At 39.8% G+C, this 18431-nt stretch overlaps 1 protein-coding gene across 1 annotated transcript in view; it reads left to right on the forward strand.

Moving 5' to 3' along the window:
• Window positions 1-18431, forward strand: part of PKDCC (protein kinase domain containing, cytoplasmic) — a 45439-nt gene that overhangs the window by 11444 nt on the left and 15564 nt on the right. Inside the window, exons 2-5 of the mRNA XM_084623531.1 lie at window positions 7319-7441; window positions 10423-10694; window positions 15490-15569; window positions 16924-17031. Coding sequence (XP_084479657.1) covers window positions 7319-7441; window positions 10423-10694; window positions 15490-15569; window positions 16924-17031 — 583 coding nt within the window. The remainder of the gene's footprint in view (window positions 1-7318; window positions 7442-10422; window positions 10695-15489; window positions 15570-16923; window positions 17032-18431) is intronic.

Raw genomic sequence — 18431 nt, forward strand, 5'->3', positions numbered from 1 at the left:
CTCAAGCTAGGCAAAAAGAACTGACAGTGGAGTATTTGTGGACCTAGGCCTTGACGGCCGTATATTGTTTCTGGCTAAACTCAGAGTGATCTATGATAGGAAGAGCTACTTATTCTGGGACTTTGCAACTGCAGACCGACTCTGAGTTAAACAAAGCTCACTTGAGGGAAGTAAGCCCAGCAGTGAAGAAGACTGAGACACTTAACTTAATAGAACTATACTGAAGGGGTCAGTTTTAATATGGCCAGATCTCATGAACATTTCAACAGCACTGCTTGCTTGCTGCTTCAGAACAGAAAACAGACAGAGATTAATCATTTAAATAGTTGCATAATTTAGAGCAGGGCCAGAGTAACCTTTTGTCAGCCCGGCACCAAACATACTTGTGGGCCCCGACTGGGGCAATGGAGCATGGTGTGGTGCGGGGGCTGTTGGTCCCCAGAGTGAGGGGCCGGCCAGAGGCATGACATGGTCCGCCCAGCCCAGTGCGAGGATACTATTTACAAACCGGCAGTTGCCAGACGCACAATGGTCCATGCTGCACCACACAGTGCCCTGCACAACACCACCCCTGCCCAGTGCCCCCCTGCCCACAGCCCCATCACAACTGCCAAGCCCTCCACACAGAACCCCCAATCCCTTGTGCCCCAACACGCCGAGATCTTCCTCGCATCCCAGCAGCACCTCCCCACTGCACTCCATGGCCCTGCTGGGAGGCCACTTTGTCTGCCGGGCTGAGCCGCCAGGGCTGGTCCTGGGATGGCAAATCGCTCTGGCCCCTCGGGAGTGGTGAGAACAGCCAGGCCAGGGCCTGCCTCAGCTGTGCTCCCTCGGGACCCACTTGACTGGAGGGGTCCAGCCAAGCCACCCCCCCCCACCATTTCCCCCTGCAACTGGCTGAGACTGGCCAGGCTTCTGCACCAGTCCCAGGTAGCTCAGCTCCGGGGAGACAGGTGGTGGGAAGCAGAGACTGTCTGGAGCCAGAGGTACACTGGGGTCTGGCCAGGGGGCGGAGATAAGCCATCGGCTGGCTGAGAGGAGCAAGTGGTGGTGGCGGGATGGGGGGGAGCCAGTGGGCTGGCTGGGTCTCAGGGCACAGTGCAAGCAGAGCAGGCCGGGGATCCTTCTGAGCATGAGCCCGGCTCCATGGTGCCACTGGCATCATTGTAAACCCGGCACTGATTTAGAGTCAATCTTCCACACAACTCCACTGAAGGGGATGCAGTCATCGCTGGTGGAAGTCAGGGTAGATTTTGTTCCCGATTATTTAAGGTCTGGCTTCAAATTCTGCCCTCAGTTATACCTGTCCAGTCCCATTGAAATCATGGTTAAATTAGTAGTCCCATTGACCTTAATTGAGCTATTGGCAAGAGCTTGCAGGAATAAGTGTTTTCTTGGGCTGGACCCAGGGGTTGTGCAATACAGTGTAAATTTACAGTGCTATAAAGAATTTTTTATAATAAAATGAGGGGAGAAAAGGGGAGAGAACTTTTGTAAGCCTCAAGTTTACTGCCAAAATATGTGCCTTACAGGTTTTGTGTGAGTATAATATATACATATACACGTGAATTTCATTTTTGTTCTGCTTTCTTTTGAAGCTATTAATATGGATGGCAGCTCTGATGACATTTGTGTAACCTTTAGCTCTTCTAGCATGCAGCACTATTTATAATAGCAAAGTTATTAATAAAAAACCTCCTAAAGATAGTTGTGAGCAGTTAGTTTAATATTTAAATTTTCCACTGCTTGCTTACAATTTCCATCTCTAGCCTCAGGCAACAGGAAGACATTTTGCCTCTTGGCTTTGACATCCAGCTTTGGTCCCAATCCTACAAGATGCTGAATGCATCCTGAATGGTGCTGAGGGACCTCTGCTCCCTGCGACTCCTCTGTATGTTACATTTACCTAGGAAGATTAAAATTAATGAAATAATCTAGTCATTTGCCATGTAAAAGTGCTCACCAGATGCTTTTACAGTTTTACAGTTTACAGATGCTTTTGGATTGAGGAGGGGTGGCAGAAATATTTATAATATACTCCGTAAAGTTAGAACATGTTTAAAATGTGAGGGGAAAAAACAGCTTTTAGGCCAACATGAAAATCCTAGAGTATTTATTGCTAAGTAACAGCTATGCATCATGGCTGTTCTTGTATATCCCTCTTTGGAGGGACTGGCCCATTGCCCTGGCAACAGAGGGCATGGCCAAAGTTTATCCCCAATTTGTCGTCATTTGGTCTGATGCCATAGGAATGTCAAAGCGCTCTAAAATTGATTCCTCTAATTTAGCCACCTGGCGCTTGATCCAGTGTTCAGCGATGTCAATGGGTGTCTTTCTACTGAGTGCAATGGGCGTTGATTCAGGCCCTAGCTTACTACTAGACTGGCCTTGCCATGTCCAATTCTGGACTAATTTTCAGTTTGGCTAGGTGTGTACATGTATCTTTGAAAATAAACGCCATCCTGTGCGCACTGTGCCCACGAGCTCCAGTGCGCACATGAACAAGAAAATTTTTATCAGTTCAGGGCCAAACTCTGCTCTTACACTGGACTAAATCTGCAGTAACTCCAGTGAAATCACTGAGGTGTGAGTGAGAAGAGAATCAGAACTAATGCTGTTACTTTAGCAGTGTTACCAACTCTCACAATTCTATCAAAGGCGATTATTCCTTTTTTCCCTGAAAGCTCGAGTTCTTGGAGTCATGTGATTATATGAACAATCTCAGTTTTCATTACAAAAACAAGTAAATTTCTAGCCCTCCTGGTTACAGAGGAAAGCTAAAGGGGGGAATCCTCAGGGCTCAAAAACTAGAATGCAAATACATTTTATCATTTTTTTTTAACATCTCATGATTTTTAGGCCAGTATTCTGTTTTTGGGGGCCAGACTCCTGATCTTTGGATGTTTCAGGCTGGCAATCCTGCTTTAGATTTACACCAGTGTGAGAACATAATCTGGCTTTATTTTGTAAGATTTTCAATTGTACCACTCCTGTCTGAGCAAACTGTATAAATAAAAAGTAAAACTTTTGCTAAGGCTTTCTCTTGACCTTTTTTTTTTTTTTTAAATCCAGCTTTGGTGACTACACTAATGCATGAGGGCCTGTTGTTTGCATATACTTACCCTCTGATGACAGCTTAATAAGCTCCTTTATTTTGTGTTTTTATTCAGTAAGCTTGTCGGCTTTTGTGTGCAGTCTGACCTCTGCTCCCCACCACCCCCTTTCTTGTCTGAAAGGGGCACCTCTGTCTCTATAATTTGTAATAAAAGGCAGTTCTAAAGGGATGTGGACTGACTGGCAGTACAGACGTGAAATCTTACAAAAGAATATAACTTTCTCAGGGGCTGACCCTGTGTTCTTTAGGCATCTAAAACTCCTGCTGAAGTCAGTGGGAGCTTTAGGTGCATAAGGAATACAGTCTTTGATTGAGAAAATCTAAACAGTTAGTGAAGAACTCAGTAAATACACCTGCTTTACAGGGATTATTGTGCACAATATGACAACAGTTCAAAATTTTATATCCGTCTTATATTTTCCTAAGGAAAAAGAAAAGTATCCCCAGCTAGTAACTGTATACAGATTCTATACAAAATTATGTATTTGTAGTATTTCAGTGTAATGGCTTGACATATCCAACTATATTCATTGGATAATATTTCTTTTGATACATTTAACTGAAGCCATGCCGTACTGGGGTATGAAATAATAACATATTTGGAAAGTATAATATGTAACTAGATGATAGAAAAAATGCTGTCCCTACAAAGAGAATTTCATTTGTGGAAGTTCCTGATTCACTCTGCTTGCTCTGCTTTTATATCTTTCCCATTTGGATAATCTTTTGACTCCAGTTTCATTCAAATTGTCTGTGTGGTTATTTTTCCAATTGCAGGTGGTTGATCCAAATATGTATGTATACAAATTAGTTACTTTATTATTGGTAGTGAAAATGACATTGTTCTATTTGGAACCTTTACAAACTAGATTGGACAAAAATCAAGAAAGTATACTTTGGGAAACAACCTTGCATTGACAGGAAGAAGGGCTAGATGATCTAATGAGCTAAATTTTTAAAGGAAAATACACATACATCTGTATGCTGTGTGGCTGTGCACATATAAATGGCCATTGTGGATACCTAATTATTTGTTTGCATCGGGACGTAGCTACTTTTAAAATTTTCAGTCACCACAATTGTACTTACAAATGTTGCAGTGTATTGCATTTGCAGTTTTACTTTAGAGCTCCAGCCTTCATTTAAAATATATTGAAATGTAGCCCAATATCTCCTTTCCATCTATGACTTCCATGCGTCAATGATTCTATATAACAAAACAGCAATTCTATAGCTAGAAATCTTTTACATAAATAATAGTGATAAAGAAGAGCCAGATCTATTTCTTTAGTTAGAATTACGTGTGATGAAGAAAAATATCAAATAATTTTTAATGTATTTAACTCTGGACTTAATTAAATTAAATGGACTTAGCAAGAAAATTTACCATTGTGATTTGAAGAGAGAGTTTCTTGTGGAAGGAAAATTGGATTGGGCCCTTTAAGCTTTCACAGCAATTCAAAGCAGCAGAATCTGTACTAAACATAAACATCAGTCAGCAATGATTTTTGCAGGAGTGCAATTGTATTCTAAACTGAGATAATTAAATGCAGTGCTACCCAACCCCCGAGAACAAACCTATTATATTATTATGACAATTGGAACCCGTATTTTGAGATTTAACACTTACAAAAGTATTCTGAATTTATTCTTATTAAATATATATTTTAATTAAGATAAATTCATAATCTTTTAATATGCATATACATTTGCTATAAAGATACTTTGTCGTAATTAAAATTACTTTGTTTTTATTGCACTCTTTCAGAGGGCTTGAATGGCTCATGAAGACTGATGTCCTTGTCATTCATTTCAGAGTAACAGCCGTGTTAGTCTGTATTCGCAGAAAGAAAAGGAGGACTTGTGGCACCTTAGAGACTAACCAATTTATTTGAGCATAAGCTTTCGTGAGCTACAGTAGCTCACGAAAGCTCATGCTCAAATAAATTGGTTAGTCTCTAAGGTGCCACAAGTACTCCTTTTCTTCTTGTCATTCATTATTGCTCTGAATTGACATTTACTGTAGAATTGACATTTTTCATTAAATTTGCCTTCTAAATCTTACTTCTTCTGTTTTATTAGTTTTTTTCCACCAGACAATACAATTTTATAAATCCCCTCTGTGATTCTGTAGAACTAGACTTCAGAAGGATAGAGAACTTATTAGGCTCTGACACCAGAAATTAACCTTTAAATATAATGGGCTCAATCTTACACTGCTAGTCCCCATCCATACAAAGGCTAAACTGTGAGGACTGTGTGATCAGGCATATTTTATATATAACATAAAAAAATTCACAGGCAAGTCCAGTAGCATTCTAGCAAAGATGCATATTCTATAAAATATTCTCTTTATATTTGTGTTCTTTTTGGTTTGTAATGGTGGTAATTGTGCTGATGTGTTCTTCTAAGATAGTTTGTGTCATGCTAAGTTTTGACTACTGTACCTATATCAGAAACATGCTTCCATAAAAAATTGTGTCACAGATATTAAGGGACAATCCCTGTATCTGGTCCAAGAAGTCCTAGGTTAATGTGTATTATTAAAACTATGGTGTATCCCTATTTCAATTCCATGTGTCTCTAGTGTAGTAATACCTGCTACAAGTACATCTCCCGTGCCAAAATTTCTGTTGTATGTTTTTAAAATAAACTATTCTAGCTTTTCATTTTCATTTTGTTTGATGTACATGTTTTACCAGTTGTTTTGAAGTACAATGCTATTCTTTCACTGCAAGGAATAATTGCTTACTTCACTTATGTTTTTGGAATATTTTTTTTTCCTTTAAACATGGACAACGATAGAGCTAAGGGGATGATTCATAACAAATAATTTGCTTACTGAATTTAACCTCTTTTTCTGCTTGTTAAATGTTTGTGAGCGTATTGCACAAATTTGCTTGCTATTCAGAGTAGTGAGTGAATTTGTTTGCAATGTTTTTTTTTTTCATTGTTAGTTGATTGAGAACATTTAATTGCTCTGGCTATTCAAATGTTGCTTAGTTGTGATTGATCACGTAACACACAAGGTATTGTTTCTGAACCTACATTGGCTGAGCATAGTTCTTATAGGATCTGATTCAAAGCACACTGATGTCAATACAGACTCCCATTGACTTCAATGAGCTTTGGATGATGTCCATAATCAGGAGACGAATGGGTTTGAAGAAGCCGTGGTGTTTTTGAGCCTCTTAGGTATGGGGAGGAGATGAGTAGGATCAGGGGATTTTTAACCTTTTAAATCATGGCAGCTCTTCTACCATAAGACTTATTTGGCTGGGAGTAGAGTGTAAAATTGTCCCTGCTGCAAAGTCTGTAATCAGATCTTTGTTCAGCTCATTTAACTGCCTCTCTGCCAAGGCTTTGGCAAGGAGTTTCTAAAAGCCTGTCTCCTGGCTGTGTAAAACAGTCCCCATCCCATCTGAAATAAGTCACTTCAAGCACAGGCTTCAAATGTTGTTACTGTGGAAGTGTCTGTGCAAGTAAAAATTGATCACTCATGTGACTTTTGGAAAGCAAACATAAAAGGAGCTAGAGCATGACTGAAGTGCATTCATTTTAAAATATTTTGCAGTATTCACCCCTCTAACATAATTGCACATGTAACTTCAACAAGTACTATTAGAAGCATTTTCTGTGTTGAAAAGGATATGCCTTGACATTTGCAACGGCTCTTTAAAGTTCATTATAAAGATATAGTTGAACCCTCTGTCATATTTAAATACAAATAGACACTCAGTGCACTAGCAATAGTACTGCAAAAAACCTTGATCTTTACATGAGATTTTCTAATGCCTATTTTTAAGTACAGAATTATTATGATTATGCCAGATAGTGCATATGCTAAAATGAATTCCCATATCTACACATATATATATTTTTCCATATAAGTTTCTTGATAAGGGCCTTGATTATAAAAGCCTAGCCAGAAGGATATGCAAATACTGCATACCCAGCCACCCATGTGTGGCCTGCAGAGCCTGCACTGGGCAACTTAAGAGTTTCAATGATGGGCTTCGACAGGACTTCTCAGATGGAAGGATACATGACTGCGACATGGGGCCTTAAGGGCAGCGTCCTAAAACATATAGGATCCAAAGGTCCAAGGAGGATACAGGAGACTGTTTCCTGCATCCATGGAGAAAAGAAGAGCATGCCAAGAAGTATTACACTAATCTCTCTCCCTTTGTGTACTTTTTTCAGCTCTATGGTTACTGTTATCAGGATAGCAATGACATCCCAGACACGCTGACTACCATCACTGAGCTAGGCTCACCACTGGAGATGATTCAGCTTTTACAGACCTCTTGGGAGGACAGATTTCGAGTAAGTGCAACAACCTTGGTATCTAAAGGACTTTTAAGTAGGATGTGAACACACAACTCCAAGCATGTGGGTCGGGGGGAAAGAGAGGTTACATAATTTACAGCTTTGTTCGCATTTATTAAACAACTGCTTTGCTTGGGAATGTTAAGTCTTGGTTTGTCTATAAGACATAACACTCCCATTTTTCAGTTTTTAAGACACTGCGCTATTATGTCTGTTGATGGTACTGTGCTATTCATGTTATATCTTCAAAGGTTTCATACTTGTTAAAAACTCAGAGCTTGGCATTTTTGGCTTGAACATTGTGCTCTGCAACTGGAATTCAGACAATAGAAGGATGTGACATCTCTATCTTGATCATTATCATAAGCTGATTTTATAATTATTTCCTACTGTTTCCTGTTATGTTGCCTTTTACTAGGGGAGAGTAAAGGGTAAAGCAAGTTTATAAATGTACACAGATCCTAAAACAGAGTTTGCCCAGTGAAGCCCACTTTGGCAATTTAACAGAAACATGGAGGTCACATTTAATTTGTATGGAATGGAGCCCAGATTGTAGAGGTACTTTCATCATGACAGGGTATGCTGAGCTGTAGTCTCGGTGGGATGTACCTTACCATTAACGATTAGGGCAGTTACAGGCTTCTTTTAGAGCTCTGTGAACTGCATTTGGCCCATGAGTTAAACTTCCATTATGTTGTTCTGAAAGAAATAAATTCCTAATGATGACTCAATCTGAGTTTTTAGTTTGCAATGGCCAATGAAGTGTACTTCTGTCTCCCCCACACCTCACCCATGCAACTGCAAATTATGGCACAGTGATGTAAATTGCAAAAGATGCAGTAGATTACTGGCTTGACCATATCACATAGGATGTGGGTGGAAATTCTCTTTAGAATGGGTATCCCTTACAGGGCAGTTAGAGGGAGATGAAGGAGAAATACCTTGGCAATGCTGGTCTGAATCACAGAGATGTAATTATAAATAGAATATTCTTGGAACTACTGTAATGAAGCCTTAGGCAATGTCATAACTATTACCTTATCTAGTGTGCAGCTGTCATAGAGGAGAGGAAGAAGGATGCAAGTTCTCAGCTGAATACATGAGAATTGTTTATGTATCTGCCCCAGTCAAGCAAACATTAACATGGTTGTTTAACTTTATACACTGAGGTAGTACCTTTGTGCTTACAGGACAGGGACCAAATCTCCCCAAACCTATTGAAATCAGTGGAAAGGAATGGTGCAGAACTGAGTCCTAAAATGTGTATTTTAATCTTGTTGTGGGGGATATACACACACACAGCCCATATCAACACTGAGGGCAGGTACATAGATAAAGGACTTCAACAGGGCTCAGTACAGGCACAAGGGTCTGTGTCAGTGGATCCATCTGCAGGATCAGGGCCTTGGTAGTGTTTGAGGAAGGAGGAATGATTTCAGATTGCAAACAAAAATCCCTCTTTAGTTTTTGGCAACATTTGTATACTTTTATGCAGAGTTTTCCGTAGTAGTTTAAGAAATCTGTGAAAAGTGATTTTTTTTCTATATTTACCTTTGAGCAGTTAGATGTTAATTATAATTTTGTTCAAGCTTATGGTAACGATTTTAGCACAGTGTTCAGCTCCTATAATGAGGTTCTGTGCAGTGCTCCTGACCCAAGGAAAAAATCACATTGATATTCTGAATGTTAAATGCTTCAATTTGGTCTACTTTCATTTCCTCAGCAACACGATACGCCTTTTATATATAGCATCCTCTGGGACTCTGTATAGAAGATTTCTATAAATTTCAAGAGGAACAAAAGCAGTCAGTGCAGACATCCCATAACCATGCTTGTATTCATTTATACCTACAAGTATCTCTCCATAAACTTTTGATATTGCTTAAGTGGAACAAAAATGTTTCAGGTTGGTAAGGCAGGGGAAATGATTACAGAAGTATTGGATAGTCCTAATATCTCACAGACGTAAAGTCTGTGAAGTATAATGTAAGCCACATTCAACCTCTATTTTCGTCTGAAGTATGCATTTAAGTATTTCCCTGAGTATATCATTTATGTCCTGAGACTGAATTGTGATTTGACTACTTTAATACATATGGCCTTAACAACAGTTTTAACAAAAAACCAAAGCTAACATGTTAAACAATAAAAAGCTTTCTAGCCTGCATAAGACATGTCATTAATTGAATACAGTGAATGAGCATGCAAATATTTAGCTGCGTGCATATTAATATTGTTTTTGATTAGTGTGTTATACAATACATACAAAGAAATATTGTCAAGTCTTCACATAAATGAACTGCCAACAGTAATAAAAACTATAGGGTTGGGTCCAAATTTGAAGGTTCCAAATATTATTCTCTTCTATCTATTTGCAAAGCCCAGATAAGTCTTCCCTCTATGGCCCCAATCTGCACATGTGTGGAGATCCATTAACTTGAATGGGATTCTGTGTGGACAGAAGGGTCTGTCTACATGGATAGGCCCTGTTTCTACAAAGACTTAGCTTTATGCACTGAGACTAGTTCCACTGAAGTCAAACTACTCTCAGTGTGACAAGTTAAGAACGTGTTCATTTTTAGAGGATAAGAGACTTAGATTGCAGGATCGGGGTCTACGTATGATGTTTTATTAAAAAAAATGCTTTTATTTCTATTAAAATAATAAAAACAAAACAAAAAAGCCTCAGCAGCTCAGAACTCATGAGCAACTCTACAATAATAAAATTGCATAGGGGAAAAATTGGTAAAGAAGCACGTTTTAGTATCAAGCTTCTAAAGGTTACATTGAAGGAATAATGTTAAATTTTATGAAGAATGCCTGGAATGTACTCACTCTCTGATTCTGATGATAAATTTATGCCAATCTTGGTTCATTATTATGTGTGTAACTTAATTAAAGCAGATGCATTATTATTATTATTATTTTTACGTGCTCCATACTAGACAAGTAACCCAGACTGTGCTTTTACCTTTCAGATATGTCTCAGTTTAGTTCGGCTTTTGCATTATTTGGCTCACTCGCCTCTTGGCTCTGTGACGCTGTTGGATTTTCGCCCTCGACAGTTTGTGATTGTAGATGGAGAACTGAAAGTGACAGATTTGGATGATGCCAGCATAGAAGAAAGCTCTTGCACCAGTAACCGGGACTGTTTTATAGAGTTTCCAGCCAGAAATTTCACTCTTCCCTGCTCTGTGGAGGGCCGATGTCGAAATATGAATGAGAAGAGGAATCTTTATAATGCGTACAGGTAGCTGACCAGTTATCTAAGTAGATAAAGTGAATAAAATTTGACAAGAATTCTGTATAGTCATTTATAGCCATTGAGGTCAATGGAAATGTTGGATCGGGCCTTTATAATTATAATTTATAATTAGTTATAATAACTATAACAATGAATAATTTGTGTTGTAAATATTTGTTTCATTAATAATAATACATAACATTAATATCTTGGAAGTACTTTGCAACCATTGGGTCTGATTCACTACTAAAGTCTATTTTGGTATAACTCCACCGAAGTCAGTTACACAGTAAAGATTTATAGCCATGAAAAACTGGGGTAATCTTAGGATGATTTGGGCACAGTTACTGCATTATTAATTAAATGATTCACACAATGCATCAATGCTGTCGATTAATAAGTGTTATCATCCCCTTTTAAGTATGAGTCAACTGAGGCTGAGAAGTGAAATGACTTCAGAGCTGGGATTCGAATTCAAACGTTTCTGTCTTCTAGTTCTGTGCTCTGACCACTAAACCATATGCCTCTCTCATTAGACCATGCCTCTTTTCTGCTGATTATAAAACTTGCTGGTTCAATTGTTTGATAGTCAAAAACCTGTAACGTCATTTTACTACTTTAGTGTAGACCAATCTCCCAGGGGTTATAATGAATATAGTGATATAGTTCTCTCCTGACAATTGACCCCATGCTTCTGTACGCCAACAAACCAATTGCTGTTCTTTGAATAGGCAATGATTTGCTTGCTTCTTGCATTACTGTCCATCCTCCAGTGCCCCTCATTGAGGTCTGCACATGGCAGATAGGTAATCAGGTGATATTATGTCTGGCCAGTCAGAACTCTGAAGAAAGTGTCAAGCTCAAATGTGTTTCTTAGAATTTCGTTTCTTAAGGTTTCTTCAGATTTACAACTGAGGAATTTTACATGAGGGTTTTATGTTTGTGGTCTTGGCTCTTCACTAACGCTGATCACTCAACTCACTCTTTGGGCCAAACACTGATCCCAATGAAACTTTACTATTGGCTTTCATAGGATCAAGAATTCATTCTTAATGCACTGCTTCTAATTGTGTTGTGGCTTGATGTGCAAGTGCGCTGGAGAGACAGAGTGCTGTGGACTGATCCAGATAGGACGGTAGAAGGTCTCAAGGCAATGCCATAATTAGGTGTGCTCCTTTCTTAGGCTTATCTTTCAAGTATCACACCACTCATTCCCTGCCAGACCACAGCTAGAAGAGACTTCTCCAGGGAGAGTCTTCTGCTTTTGTCCCAATGCACTTACCAGCATATGTGTAACATTATCTGACCACACTGAAATGCATTCCACTACATGACTGTCATGTGCATTTGCACAGTGCAATTTTTAGTGTATTCTGCAAAATTTTCCATTTGCTTGGGTTAAAGATCCTCCTTAGTGAATTAGTTTTTCATTAGGGCCATTTTGCTGGACTGGCCAGAAAAAAACGTTTAATGTTTAAGTGTGCTTTTCAGCCATTACACTATCATAAATGGGGATATGCCCATGACACAGTGATTTCATGGAATGGTTGCTGGTCTCACTGAAGAAAGCTGTCTTTTTCTATCACAGTGGTTAACATTTGTGAGAGTGCTATTGAACAATTCCAGAGGTTCTAAAACCCCGTTTTAATGCGGTTGCCAAGGGCTGGCATTTGCCTTGCCGGGGCCTAGGACTGAAGCCCGAGCTCCATTGCCCAGGGCTGAAGCCCAAGGGCTTGAGCCCTGAGTGTGTGTGGGCTCAGGGAACAGGCCCCCTGCCTGGGGCCAAAGCCCTTGGGATTTGGCTTTGCCCCCCCCCCCACATCCCAAGAGCAGTGGGGCTCTGGCTTTGGCTCCCCACCCAGGGCGGCAGGGCTCGGGCAGGCTCAAAGTTCAGTCCCCCGTCCTGGAGTCGTGTAGCAATTTTTGTTGTCAGAAGGGGATCGTGGTGCAATGAAGGTTGAGAACTCCTGAACTATTCCATCTGGTCATCAGTTTCTAAAGATCTGTTTTTACACTTTGAAAATCCTAATGCTTTTAGCACCCCCTATTGCTTATTATTATGCTCACACAATAGGTCTTGGTATGAAAGCAGACCTACACCATGGTAGGCTGCAGCTGCCCTTATGAATGCATCTGCAACAATCTCTATATGCTCACTCAGCAAGGACAAAACTACAATCTACTTGGTAGAGACTAGGTCTTCCAGTTCCCAGATTCCCATGTATTGGGACACTGTGATGGCAGGTGAATGGCAGTACTACTTTCTGAAGCTTGGAAAAAAGGTTTCTTGTCCATATCTGGTGCTACTTGATAGTCCAAACCTGCAGCACATTAACCAATGGTATACATTTTCAGTAGTATCTGAATTTATTAGAGTCACCCATGAGAAACATCACTAGGCCAGTCTCCTGGTTCCTTCTCAGGGTGGATTATTAGAGCTGAGAAAATATTACAAAAAATTGTTGTGCAAGTATTGGCTTGGATGTTTAAATTATTTCCTTCAGTCACATATGCATCCTTTTGTGCCCTCAAGGTGCACATTTTTAACAGTGAGGGTAATGAACCATTGGAACAATTTACCAATAGGTTTGGTGAATTCTTCATAACTGAACATTTTTAAAACAATATGGGATCTTTTTGTAGGTGAGATGGTCTAGTTCAAAAAGGAATCGTATTCAAAGAAGTTATCTGGCCTGTGTAATGCAGGAGGTCAGACTACTAGAAGCTCACAGTGGTCCCTTCTGGCTTTATAATCTACAAATCATAAATGCAGAGATGTAACGTAACTATCGGTAGTGGGGGGAGGGAGGGCACAATGTGAAGGTTCTTCTGGTGGTAGCAGTGGGACTCAGGGCAGGGCATATAAACCCTGGCAGAAATCTTCGGGGGCAGGAGGGGGTGTCGGCGCACGTGACTCCGCATCCCCTCCCTGCCACAAGGTGCCTCTGCATGAATGTTCCAGTTTGAAAAAACAACGAGGAGTCCTTGTGGCACCTTGGAGACTAACCGATTTATTTGGGCATAAGCTTTCGTGGGCTAAAACCCACTTCATCAGATGCATCAGTGCCAGTTTGAGTTTCACTGGCACTGAAGTCGATGCATTTCAAAGTCACACGTGTGAGTGTTCATATCAAAATGTTTGCACGGTCATTCAATTGAGGATCAGAAACAATACTATGTGACTTTTCTGTCCAATTGTAATATCCAACCCAGTCTGAAAAGCAAACTGTGACCTTCAAATACTTTCAGAATGCTTCTGGTGATCAGTCGCAATCCATTTATGGATTTTACAGGTACAAAACATTTACCAGATGAATTCTTCATTGGTAATGATCTGCTTACCTTTAAAACACTATGTATTTAGAGTGCTGCTTTTTATATAAAACACTAAGAAATCTTTTATAATAATCTAACGTGGGGATTTTGTAAATATCTTTTTTAGAAGGGATGAATTTTACTCTTGTATAAAAAAAGTTAACATTTTCAGAAAATATTAATTGTATAAAGTGGAAGTATGTCAGCTGAATAGGCCACAATACTGGCTCCTGTAGCTGACATTTTCCAATCAATAACTTTAACTTTAAAAAAATTATGCTTATGTGAAACCTGCTTTATTTTCTCCAGTGAGTATGATTCACTGCAGTTTCTATGGCCGTGTGGGGGATGGGGAAGCTGTACTTTACAGGATAGACAAGGCAACTTTCTCAGTAAAATTTCCTATTTGTGTTACCATTCTGCTTATTACCTAATATATATGTCTGGTACTTTTGTTTATATTACCAGATCCTGAACTGTCCATCTTTATCTAATGTTCCCTCTGAAACAGGGTTTGTAGAGGTTAGTAATATTGGCTTAGCAATAGAAATTTAAAGGGGCACTGTGAAATTACTTCTACCTTTAAATAATAACAGAGAAGTGAAATCAGCATACCTTTAATTCCAAGAAATTATTGCTGTGCCTGCATTTCCAAACCCTAGATGTGTTTTTGTGAAGTCATCACCATTTAACTTGCATTACCAGTTAAATGTTTGCATTTCGGTATCACCAGGCACTGAGCACAGGGCAAGAGCCTTCATAACCAGATGCTTGTTTCAAGCTTGTGAGAAATTAAGCCAGAAATTGTAGAACCTGCTTTACTTTTTGTTTCCTAGGAAAAGCAATACAAACTACCTGAATCCCTAGCAGGTTTTGTTGTTGGTTTGTTTGTTTTTTTCAGCAGAGAATGTGCATTCAAACATGGAGTCCATTCGGGAACATCATGAATGCATGTTAATGATGACCACACCAATATTCTTGGGAATATTGAAGATGTCCTGAATTTCGGTGGTGTAGAATGATCCCCCCTGCCCCCCCGCATTCATCTTAAAGCCTAAAAATAATGCAGAACTGCAAAGGAAATAATCGTTGAAATGAAATAAGCAAAAATCTGACCTGTATTTTTAAGGATTTTTGGGGAAAAAACAAGACTTCAGAGTTTGACAGTGTCCCTTTAATAAAGTTTGTCCAAGTACAGACAGCTTGGCAAATAGTCACAATCCATAGGGCTTCACAGCAAATTTCTGTGTTAATGGAACATTTACAGGTAGTTACAAGGCAGCCTTGTATATCGCAGCTTAGGCTGGGTATGCCAGACAGCTGTGTGACTAGTCTCAGCTGTATATTTATTTGATTATAGAATATGACTATATTTCCTGAATAGGTCAAGGACTTAAGAAATAAAATTCTAATAGTTTATGTTGTTCAGTGGTTACTAGACCCATGCAAACTTTATTTTAAAATATGGGTTACTTTTCCATTGCAGGTTTTTTTTTACATATCTTCTGCCACACAGTGCTCCATCCTCCTTAAGACCATTATTGGATATGATAGTCAATGCTACAGGTAATCCCACTGTAAATATGTGATACTGCCAAATGTCTCTCTTTTTCATATTACTGTAAACTTGAGTGTTTGTTTGGGGGCGGAGGGTGGGAAGGGCGCTACATTTACATGTATTGCTTTAGGGCCAGATTCTGCTCTCACTTAGGGTACGTCTACACTGCAGCCGGAGGTGTAAGTTCCAGCCTGAGGAGATGTACCCAGGCTAGCTTTGAGCAAGCATGCTGAAAATTGCAGTGTAACTGTGGTGGATGGGCTAGTCACTGGAGTATCTACCTAGTACCTCCGATGGGATTGTACTTGGGTGGCTAGCCTGAGTCGCTGCTCATGCCACTTTGGCTACACTGCTATTTTTAGGTGCTAGTTTGGGCAGAGCTAGCCCATGAATATCTGTCTGAGCTGGGAATTACACCTCCAGATGCAGTGTAGATGTGCCTTTAGAATTAAATTCACTCCTGTTCAGAGGAGCCAAGATGAGGCCTATATACCATTTAACTCTCTATTTTGAGGTCTTAAGTAGTATTTAAGTGGTATGTGCCTTGTCCTGGGCCCCAGCACAGGGATGAATTTCACCCTTACATAGGTACAGTTCCCACTGCGAGTCGATGGCAGTTTGACCGGAGCAGTATTTGACTCCAAATTTGGTCTTCTCTGTATGCAGCTCTCAGGAGGAACAAGCCAGGCCACAGAATGAAATTCATCCTGATCAAAGGGCCCATGCACAGCCCTCTGCAAAATGTTAGTCCCATGTTAAGGGATTCATTGATATGGAGGGCCTTGAATGGGCCATCTCTACTGAGAGGAATTTGAACCTTGGAGACAATTTATTGCATACATCGCCTGGATGACATTAGAGATGATTTTATGCTTCAGAATCCAGAGTAGACCATAACATTATCTTTACCATAAAATGACATTCAGACAAGAGTAGCTTGAGTATGTCTTAACTGTACTTTTGATTTCATGCCAGAGGTTTTTTTTCCCTGCCTTGTATTCAGTACATTTTTATGGGGGGGTATAATGTGCCAGGCTATAAATAATTTCAAAGGGAATTCACTGGAAAGGAGTTTCCATCTCTTGTGGGTAACCCATCCTATCCTATTCAGACAGGAAGCTGGTTGTCTCAGTACACTAGCTGCACAGCTTTGGAGACACAGGTTTAGGGCTTGACTCATCGCACATATGAAAATCAATTTGGCAGTCACTTTGTAATGCCTAATGGACTTTAAGTCCACATTACAAAAACATCACGCAGTTTGGCACAGCTGAATCTTGATCCTTTGGAACCTTACTCAGATATAATCCCTATTAATTCCAAATTCTTTGTCTAAATCACTGTTTTTCTGTACTATTAAAGGAGAACTCCACTGGGGAATAGATGAAACAGTGGCTCAGCTAGAAAGAGTTTTGCATTTATACAAGAGTGGCACATACCTACAGAACGCTACACGGATGCCGAAAGCTGGTAAAGTATTCCTTTGACAAATGTAAAGCTATTGGTTCAATCTAGACTGTGAGGTGTAGAGGGAAGCAGAAATAAGGAGAAGAGACCAAAAAGGTCCCTGAAGTCATGGAAATTGAAGTCCACAGCAGGGCTTCCAGATAGTCAGACTTCCACAGGTACCAAGGAAAGTACTAAGGTGGGTTGCTGATGCCATGGAGAGTAGCTATCAACCACGTCAAACCTGTGGGAAATCTTCAGTATAAACTCCTGCTGAAAGGTAAATCATGTCAAAACACTTATCTCTCAACCTGCATTTTGGAACCTCCTTGAGGTGGGAGTTTGGGGCAGGCCAGAGCAGGGAGCCCATGAAGAGAGAGCCAATTTATCTCCATGATAATACCCTAGCTCTGCATGGATATCTTAAGATTCATGGGATTTCCTTGCAGATCTTGCAGCTGCTGCAGGTTAGAAGCATTAAGCCTCCTACCTACTCTGCAGGGGAAAATCCCTGCAGCCTTCAGCTTGCAGAAGTGATAAGGTAACAAAACTGCATAAATTGACAAAGAAATTGCATAAAGTTTACATGCTAAGGTTTTTCTTTCACATCTTAACAAAAATCTCTTGTATAGCACCATAAATGAAAACAGTGCTTTTCAGACATAAGAATAGATCAGTATTCTACCTTGAGGACCACATTACAGAATGTAACATTTGAAAGAGGGGAATAGGTAAATGTTCTTGTTTAGACAAACCACTTAAAAAAGATGCTGTGCAGAATTTATCTTTTTGTAGGTGCAATATCCATGTCATACTTTGAGCTGCTGGAGGGTGATAGGAAAATATGATGGTTTTCCTGCATATGCATAGCAGAGAGAAAGAGATGGGTGGTAAATGAAGATGGATTTAGGGTAAAGGATTAGAAAAGTTCAGTGAAGCATTTCCCTTGTGACCGACTCATGAGTCAAATTTATTCCTGGTGTAACTCTGCTGACTTTAGTGGACTCTGACCCCAGGGATGAATTTGGCTCACTAATCACAAATAATTCGATATTTATTTAGTTGTAAAATTGGCAAGAAAATTGTTTCAGGTGTTCATTTAACTTTCTAATGTTCAGATTTTCATCACAGTCTTTGCTGAGTGATACCTGTCAACACAGTCAAATCATTCTCAGCAGCACAATCAACAGTACAAACACATCCTTTGTTGAGGAAGTGCCAGGAAGGTTGAGGTTTTTCTATGATGCTGGCTGATTCCAGATATAGCTGCCGTGTCAGGACAATATGAGGTTTTGAATTTTAAAGGCTGTCCTGCTTATAAAGAATTGCCAGGAGAAAACCCAAGACAGCAATGCTAGATGTAACAGTGCAAGGTTTCACTGATATGGAGCAGACCTGCACTCAGATTAGGTTTCTGTATTTCA

This window comes from Lepidochelys olivacea, assembly GCF_965140295.1.
Source record: "Lepidochelys olivacea isolate rLepOli2 genome assembly, chromosome: 3".
NCBI lineage: Eukaryota > Metazoa > Chordata > Testudines > Cheloniidae > Lepidochelys > Lepidochelys olivacea.